This window comes from Protobothrops mucrosquamatus, unplaced genomic scaffold, assembly GCF_001527695.2.
Source record: "Protobothrops mucrosquamatus isolate PMUCROS unplaced genomic scaffold, P.Mucros_1.0 scaffold479, whole genome shotgun sequence".
NCBI classification, from domain to species: domain Eukaryota; kingdom Metazoa; phylum Chordata; class Lepidosauria; order Squamata; family Viperidae; genus Protobothrops; species Protobothrops mucrosquamatus.
Genome location: NW_015386799.1, coordinates 511,490 through 521,154, shown reverse-complemented (window position 1 = coordinate 521,154; position 9,665 = coordinate 511,490). Strand labels below are relative to the sequence as shown.

Sequence of the window (9,665 nt, the reverse complement as noted above, 5' to 3'; positions counted from 1 at the left end):
CATTGAATTTCATTTTGTTGGATAGGCCACAATGTTCAAGTCTGTCAAGATCCATCTGGGGTGTTGGCTATTCCTGCCAGCTTAGTGTTGTCTGCAAATTTGATGAAATCCTATTCCCTCACCTAAATTGTTTATGAAGATGTTGAAGAATACTGGGCCTAAAGCAGAACCTTGGGGTACTCCACTGCTTATTTCCTTCCATGTGGATGTAATTCCATTAATGACTACACACTGAGCGCGGTTTGTTAGCCAGTTACAAATCCATCTGGTGGTGATGCTGTCTATCCCACATTTTTCTAGCTTATCAAGAAGTAGGTGTGGTCTACTTCGTCAAATGCTTTACTGAAATCCAAGTATACTATGTGCACAACATTTTGCTAGTCCACAAAATTTTATATATATAAAAAATTAAATATTTATAGCAAATACTTTATTTCACCTACCGAAGAGGTTGTTCTGCCCATGACCAGATAAACACCACCAAAATGAAATTGATTATAACCCATAAGCAATATGAAAGCACCATTCAATCAGCAAAAACAGGAGCTGGATCCCACCTAAATTCAGTTCAAAATTGCAGCTTAAACTAATGGAAATAAAAATAATCAGACTAACAAGCTACAACCACAATAAAAGAGCCAGTTTGGTCTTGTAGTTAAGGCAACAGGCTAGAAAGCTAGAGACTGTGACTTCTAGTCCTGCCTTAGCCATGAAAACCAGTTGGGTGACCTTGGGCCAATCACTGCCTCTCACCCCAACTTGCCTCACAGGGGCTGTTGTTGGGGGGGAAATAGGAGGATGAAGTATTAGATATGTTCACCACTTTGAGTTGTTTATAAAAATAACAAAGTAATAATAATGCATAAATGTCCCATTATCATTATATGAAGGAAAAGATTAGACGTAATGGTTTTGAGTTAACTAGAATGCCTGAAGAACTTCATTAGATTTCATTAAAAGAAGCAAAGACAAAAGATGAAATGATGGGTGATAGTTGGAAGGCAGAAAGTGAGAAACAGAAAAAAAAAATGCCTAACTAAACAATGTATCTGAGAGAACAGAAAGAGCTGCATTATATTTAGATAATTTAAAAGAGACTTAAATAACATACATATAAACTTAAATGTCTCATCTATAGAAAGTAACTGCTGCGCAGAAACTATTTTAGAAAGCATCAAAATAGGAAAGTGATGAGAGTCACTTAGCACACCCAACAGCGTTTGATCTAAATAAAAGGTTTGCTAGTCTGTAGCAAATAGGGACTTTTGGCATGTCATTCTAAAAAAGTAATTAGAATTTAACAAGAGTTTAATACTATCAAGTTGAAAAAGTACATGAAGAGCAGCCTGTTTTATACCCCTCCTGTTTCTCTACTTTTAATCTTGCACTTTTGCACATTTCCAAATATTGCTGTAAAATTATAAAATCAGAAAAGAAACAAATGGTCATTAGTATCCCTCCAAGTTAGCCAAATGCGGTTAAACATTGTAGCACGCTCAGTATTTTTTTTTTCCTGTTTACCATTAAATGGTATTTTAGGAAACTGGTCCATTGGTACGCTCTTGTTACTGAGGAATAATCCACTCGGGGATTTGTAGATATCAAAAAAAACGTGAGCCAGATGTGAAAAATCAACACTTCTTTGAAATGTAGCCACCCTGCAGGGGGCAATTCTGTGGGCTTTCATGTTACTGGCTTGTCCTATTCAGTAATAACACAAAGGCTGCTGCTATTTTTATGTTTTTTCTTCACGCTGGGGTCTCAGCCCAACCATTTCCTCTGCAGCTCCCCCATTTCTTTTCTTTACTGCATTTGCATTCTTTTAGCACCCCAGACCCATTACATTTGTCTTCTTTCAGTTGAATTACTTTTAACCTGTTGCAATCATACCTTCCTGCATTTATCCTTACAAGTCCTCCCGTATTTCTCTTTCCATTTCTTTGAGATGTTGTAGATGTTCCCAGTTGCAATGTATGGCTGTGAAAGTTGGACCATAAGAAAGGCTGAGCGACAAAGAATTGAGGCCTTTGAACTATGGTGCTGGAGAAGACTCCTGCAAGTCCCCTGGACTGCAAGGCGATCAAACCGGTCAGTCCTAGAGGAGATCAACCCTGACTGCTCTGTAGAAGGCCAGATCCTGAAGTTGAAACTCAAATACTTTGGCCACCTAATGAGAAGGAAGGACTCGCTGGAGAAGAGCCTAATGCTGGGAAAGATCGAGGGCAATAGAAGAAGGGGACGACAGAGAATGAGGTGGCTGGATGGAGTCACTGAAGCAGTAGGCGTGAGCTTAAATGGACTCCGGAAGATGGTAGAGGACAGGAAGGCCTGGAGGAACGTTGTTCATGGAGTCGCGATAGGTCGGATATGACTCGCAACTAACAACATCATTATCAACACTCTTTCCCCTTTTCAAGATAACCGTTTTGAAACGTGTATGATTCATAACATGTTAAAGAGTTGGAGTTTTCCCTGAAGATCATTTTTTGAGCTGGCCAAAAGGAACCCCCCAAAAAAGGTTTGCCCAACAGGTACAGGATGAGTATGTGAGCATAACACTGTATATCAGCCTTGTAGAGTGGAAACCCTCTTTCCCCCTGCATGTTTGGTCAGCATGGGTAAAAGTTCTAGATGCACTGAGCTAGCCCTTAGTGAACCTTGCTAGCCAACTCTTCAGTGAGAAAGGAAGTTTTGTCCCAGCTGAAAGTGCCTGCAGGAACACCACAGAATACCTGACCTTCCAATGTCGTCTTTCAATACAGACACTCTGTACAAGGTGATTGCACAAACTTTGCAACACTTTGCTGCAAGATGACACTCACAGAAACCTTGTGGATAATGGAGAAAATGTCACCACATTTCATGTGATCTGCAATGACTTTTTCGATCTTGACATTGTGTTGCATCACTATTTAAAGTTTGCTTTCTAGACTAAGTAGGTAATAATGTAAACATTATCCGTTTGATTGGGAATGGGAAGTGTTTATTCAAAATGCTTTCACAATCAATGGTCAGTATTTGATGTCAAGGAGCCCAAACAGAATAATTTGAGACATTTAAGGCTTCTGCCAAGAAGCTACCTTTTAAGCTACCAACCAACAACCTGATGTCAATCTGGCAGCTTCTTAATTATAGCACCTATTTGACTTCTGATTCCAAGTTTTATGTTAAGTTATTCCTTTCATGCCGAGTAAACTCAAAATACTTGTACCCAAGTATACTCTTCCATACCACATTATGTCGTTAGCATAACAAAAATGCTGGGTTACAACTTAAATTTAGGTATTTGATGACTTGTGTGAAATGCATATAATACCTTCATTGGAAGACAGTTTTAAGAAATTAACACTGGGAAGGTAAATAGCCAATTTAATGAAAGCCAATATAAAACTAGTAGCAATTTTTCCAAATAAAGCATTAGACTGACATCTACTGGCCTGGTGTGTATTAGTCAATTGTACATTCTCATAATTTTTTTAAAAAGTTGCTAGTATATTAATGTAGGGATAGAACATTTCAAGGATTACAAAATATGCATAATAAAACAAATATGTTTTTATATAAACCCCAATTCATCAATGTTCTATAATTTCCTTATTCTTTTCCTCAATTACTGTGCATCAAAACAGTAGTAAGAACTTCCAAGAAAAACTCACAAATCAAAGGGAAAAAACTCTGACAAAAATTCAAGAATGTATTTAAAAATCTTTACTGGCAAAATTAAGCAGCATGCTATGATTTATATACCCGATTTTTTTTTAATTTAAAAAACCTAAATAGTCTGAAATAAAATCTAAGAATGGCATCTCTATAAATAATGAAAAATGTTTGCACTAAATTTTAAAAGGAAACTTTTGGTAATTAAATACTTGCTATTTTCCATGAAGTTGATGAACTTTATTAGCATTCAAACTATAACCAAGTTTACCCTAAAACATTTTGCAATGCAAAATTATTTTCACTCAAGGAGTGTCTAACAAATCGAGGGCTGTGAAATTACAAGCAATCTTTTGAAGCAGGCTCACACATTTATAAAACTTTATACAACCTTGCTTGGACTAAAGTATTTATACTACTAAATTAAACATGCATCACTTTCATACACTCCAGTTTCATGATTTATATTACATTATGTAACATTCTTTTTTCCCCCAGCAAGCAGCATGTTTTGTCATACATTTGCTCCATTTTCTTTGGATGTTTGATCTTTATCTTCGTTCTTCACACTATCCTACGGAAAGAGAAGACAGTGAGTCAGTGACAAGCTGCTATAACCAAATTAAGACATTCTTGCTTTTCCTATTTTCAGGGAATTTTGCAGAAGAGTTACAGAGAGCTTTACCTTTTTAAGAACCGTGTGTATTTCATCCATAACGGTTGCCAAACCTTTGATGGTCTTAGTCAGCTGCCCTTCAAACTGCAGATTTGTATCTTCTGAGATCTTCAGGTTCTCTTGCAGCTGGCTGAGCTCTTTTTTAACCTCTTTAATTTCTGTAGAGAGGTTTTTGTTTGAATTCTCCAAATTCAGTATGGTCTTTTCATCGTCATCTGCAAAAATGGAATGATTTGTAATCTTTCAAACTGCAACTTTCTATAAGAAGTTAAAATGATTACAGAAGGAGTAAAATATTAGGCTGATACCTTAGTCTGTAAAACAGAGCTAGTAAGGTTTTTTTTAGGACATGCAGTGCTTTAGAGCAGGGCTTTTCAACCAGTGGTACGGGTACCACCTGTGGTACATGGGCACCTGGCAGGTGGTACGCGACCATCTTAGAAAAGTGGTAGCAGGGGAGGGGAATGAGCTGAACCGGTGACAGCACCGCACAAGCCTGAGCAAGAGATGGCTGGAGCTGCAGGGCTGTCAGGGCTCAGCGGAAGCGCCAGGATCAGCGCCAGGCTCCAGCTGGAGCTCAGCACTGATCCTGGTGCTTCCGCTGAGCCCAGAAGAAGCGCCGATCAGCTGGAGTGTTGCAGCATCTCCAGGGTCTTGTGATTTACATTCAGATGCTTGGCAACTGATTCATATTTATGACGGTCACAATGTCATGTGAAGTGACCAAAACCTGCTGCAACCACCCAGCAGACGGGGGGAATAAAAACCAAACACACCCCACCCCACCCCCGCTGCCAATCCTCAACAGAAATGCTCACAACAATGAAAACCTCGGACAGGAGGAAGAGCGCCGCCGGGCGGGCAGGCAGGTGTCTTGCTCGGCTGTGGCTTGGGAAGCACTTTTTTCAGTGCCATTGTAACTTCGAACAGTTAGTAAGCGAACTGTTGTAAGTCGAGGACTACCTGTACTTTATCACTTTTTTCCTTTTTGGGTCGAGTTTTTGACACCTTGCTAGGCAACTGGTGGTACTCGGATGTTGCCATATCCTAAAAGTGGTACAATGGGTGAAAAGGTTGAAAAGCCCTGCATTAGAGTCAGTGTTGACTTCTGGAACTGCCTGGATTAGTTGCTGTAGTTTTTCTGACAAGACCTCAGAAGTTGTTTGCCCTTGCCTCCTTCCTAGGATTGAGAGGGAGGGACTGGTCCAAAGTCACTTAGTTGGCTTTCTGCCTAAAGTAGGATCAGAAGACCGAGTCTCTCTGGTTTCTAAGCTGATATCTTAACCTCTAAACCAGAGGTCTTTAAACTGGGCCCTTTTATGACTTGTGGACTTCAACTCCCAGAATTCCTCAGCCAGACACGCTGGCTGAGGAATTCTGGGAGTTGAAGTCCACAAGTCATAAAAGGGCCAAGCTTGAAGATTCCCTGCTCTAAACCAAACTGGTTCTAACGACTTTACTATCATTATGTCCTTTTTAGTTAAAATAATGAGGCAAGACTATGCAAAGCAATTAATCTGACTCGGAAAGTGAAAGTCCATTTGTGAATTGGCATACACATCAGAAGTACAGTTATGCATTTAAAAAATATTATACCTGTGTATTATGCTTTCTTCGCTTATAACAGGAAAAAAATGTAACAGCTATTCCTTGCTTGCATCTAATGATATGACAGCTAGCAGAAGCAGTTCTCTCCTTTCCCCAGCCCAACCCAACCTTCAATTACTTGAAAAATTGTCACGCATTCTTCTTCCAGTCTGGTGCCAATTCTTTTGGAGATACAATGCCTTAAGCCTTTTTGAATTAATAAAAAATTATTCATTCTCACCTGTTTTTTCTTCCAGTGACTGAAGTTTCTGTTCCATTTCAGCTCGTGCTTTTTCACTCTTCTCTAATTTCTGCAAGAGACTCCCCACATCCACCATGGCTCCATTATAAACAATGAGACCAACATTTTCTTCTGATGTTTTGGATTCTTGTTTTACCGCAGGTGACGGTAGAAGCAGCCTGTTTCCTATAGGAGTTAAGAATTATCATTATTACAATGTACAAAATCAAAAGTTTTATTTCCAACAAGTGCAATAAAATGTTTTTAGCCTCCAACCGATTCGGTTTTATGTACTTATTTTTTTCCTTACTAAAAAAACATGTATTACTGATATTTTAGTTTATTATTCTTTTATTGATACAAATCTATTATTGATTTGTATAGTCAAATATCTGGAAGCTTAATGCCTGTTGTTCACCCAAAATAAACAGAAAAATCTTTATTACTATTAATTGCTATCAATAGTCCTGAGAAGTTATGTTTATTTCCTAATTTTTTTAGTTTGTTTTTAATTTTTTAATATCACACTTTTTCTCAACATTTTTAAAACATTACAAATGAGTAAAACATTTCACAACTAATGTCCTTTCAATTTATGAAATAACCATGAACTTCTGAACCACGAAACTAGAAGCATAACTTAACAGCAATAGAGACAGTGATAACTATCACACAAAAAATCTAAATTAGTATGCTGAAGGTATTCCAGATTTGAAATATCTTGATTAATAAAAAAAATACGCTACCAAACATTTCTTCCTGTGGACTTTCTATTTCTTCTGGATTTTCTTCATCTTTAGAAGTATCCGTCAGTTTTCTATAAAAGCAAGATTCACGAAGTACTACTTTATTAAGTAGTTTCTTAACCTAAGGTTAACACAAGAAGACAGATAATTATGTTGAATACCTAAATTATGTCTTATTCAATTAAGATATTGTAGAATAGATGGAAACAAGCAATTCACACAATTTTTAACTTGAAATAAATGGCTTTATTTTTTACACGAAATATTTTTCTCATAAGACTGGTCTTCAACAAGACCATAGAAGAGTGTTCACTTAATGACCTTAATTGGGACTGGCAATTCTACCACTGAGTGAAACGGTCATTAAATGGGAAACCACATGACCACAATTCTGCTTTTGGGCTGGAAAGAGACTAGTTTCATTCCTTTTGAGTTTTGTCTCCTAACCACTCCCCACTCCTTATGAATGCTTGAGTGCCTGCTTACTGTCTTGTACACATTGAAAACAATGTGATCATGCTGTAGTGTGGGAGCCATAAGCATTCTAATTAAGCACCTTACTGTACTCTCTTTCTTCTCTACTTGTGGGCAGGAAAAAAAAAAGCAAGTGATTTCTGTAGGCAATTTCTCCTTTGAATGATCCTTTCCTGCTGCTGGAGTGATCACATTGCTTTCAATGCACAGAAGAGCAAACAGCTTACTCTGTTGCAATCCCTTTCTCATCAAACAATCTGTTTGGCGGGGTGGGGTAGGGACCACTGGTCAGACACAGGGTAATGCATATTGATTGTAATGGTGATCATGTGACTGAGGGACACTACAAAAGTCATAAATGGGCTACAAAGTTTTTTTTTTTTTTAACAGTCACAATGGTTGCTGATGGTGAGAAAGCAAAGGCTACAATAACACACCTGAGCTCTTGAGAGATGTAATCCAAGCGTGTACAAGATCTCTTCCAAATCTTTTTCAAGAAGATATGCGCAATGGCATTGATCAAAATAAACAAATGCCATCAGAAGATCGCGATTAATAGTTATCATCTGGGTCTTGTTTCTTTCCTACAAAAGTCAGATTATAACCGTTTTTTTGTGAATACATTTGTTTACTGCATTAGTTTATAATAGGAAATCTTAACTACAATATTATAATACTTACTATTACAGAGCTAAACAATGAAAAATATCCACCTATTATAGCAAAAAATTAATTGAATTCAAGCAGGAATTCTTTTCTAATATACAATGTATTACACAGCAAGGCAAACTATTTAGAATGTAGTTTTTTTAAGAAAATAACTTTTATTTAGAAAATAATGAAAACCATCCAAATAGAAATTAATCCAAAATCATGTAAAGTTATTTAACTAGCAAATTAGCAGCTGGGGAAAAAAGGAGAGGAGGAGCTACAACAACCCTTTTTTCCCCCTTTAATTGTTTTTTTTGGGGGGGGGACTTTCTTAAATATCCTTTCATAATCTTCATACTTTCCTTTCGATCTTCACTCTAGAGTTTATTCTATGTATGTATATGTATTCCTTTCCATTTTGTTTTACTGTTTGTTTTACCAAGTAAAAAATAAAACCAGAAAAAAGTGACAGCCCAAAATGTCACAATTCTTGCCTGCCAACTAAAGGAAAATAGCATTAGTAATTAAACTAATTACTTCCTGAAAACAAATTATAACACTAATTACGGGACAGAATTATTTGCATGCCATTCATTCCATGTGAATGGAAATGTGTTTTCATTTTAAACACAAATTTTAAGTTAAACAGAATTGAAGCATCTTCCTTAGTGAAATAGCAACGTGGGGCCTTTCCATCTATGTACCAACATAAATATCATATAAGACAACCAAGCACTCTCCTATCCCTAGTGCAAATCTGACATTAATGAGTCCAGATAATCAATGTTTTCCAGATGCTTCTAGATTTGTGGGTTAATCAGCCAAATGGAGTAAGGCATCCTTCAGAAACCTTATCCATATCCTTGAAATCTGCAAGTTGAAAGGAATCCAAAACAGGACAAAATTACATCACTACAGCCTCACCATTCTAGAACCAAAATTGGGGATAAAGTGGACTGGGAATAGAATAATAAAAAAATAATGCAATCTAATAATGGGGTTATATCTACCTGCAGTATTTTGGTGAAAGGAAACAGTATTAAGAAATGAAACAGTATTAAGCCTGATGGAGCAAATACTTTCTAATGGTTAAGGTGCTTGCATAGTCCTGCCTTAGGCATGAAAACTGGCTGGGTGACCTTGGGCCAGTCACTCTCAGCCCAATCCACCTCACAGGATTGTTGTTGTGGAGAAAATAGGAGAAGAAAGGAGTATTAAGTACATTCATCATCTTCAGTTATTTGTAAACAATAATAACCATAAAAATCAAATAAATAAAAAATATACCTTATCTTTAGAAGCCTTATCTTTGCAATGTCGATTTCCTTCCCTTCTGTCATCTCGTCTATTCATTTCCTCATCATCCCTATCTATAAAACAGATAATAGTTTTTAGCATACTCAAAATATTTTATGCTATCAATATATATATATATATGAAAAATTGTGGAAATCAGTACAAAAAGACTTATCAATGTGGAAAAAACTTCATTTTTCCTTGCTGGGTCGTATTGCGGCCATTAAAATGAACATTTTACCTAAGTTTCTTTTTTTATTCCAGACGATACCTATTCTAAAAAATGAACTTAACCTGAAAGAATGGCAGAGAGACTTGAATCGCTTTATTTGGGAAG

The 9,665-nt window shown here is 36.9% G+C and overlaps 1 protein-coding gene across 1 annotated transcript in view; it reads right to left on the bottom strand.

Annotated features, from left to right (window-relative positions):
• Positions 1 to 2,961: 2,961 nt before the first annotated feature.
• Positions 2,962 to 9,665, bottom strand: part of CCAR1 (cell division cycle and apoptosis regulator 1) — a 35,705-nt gene continuing 29,001 nt past the window's right edge. Inside the window, exons 20-25 of the mRNA XM_015816663.1 lie at positions 9,320 to 9,402; positions 7,819 to 7,965; positions 6,908 to 7,028; positions 6,162 to 6,347; positions 4,343 to 4,548; positions 2,962 to 4,231 (exon numbers count right to left, since the gene is read on the bottom strand). Coding sequence (XP_015672149.1) covers positions 4,172 to 4,231; positions 4,343 to 4,548; positions 6,162 to 6,347; positions 6,908 to 7,028; positions 7,819 to 7,965; positions 9,320 to 9,402 — 803 coding nt within the window. The 3' untranslated portion in view covers positions 2,962 to 4,171. The remainder of the gene's footprint in view (positions 4,232 to 4,342; positions 4,549 to 6,161; positions 6,348 to 6,907; positions 7,029 to 7,818; positions 7,966 to 9,319; positions 9,403 to 9,665) is intronic.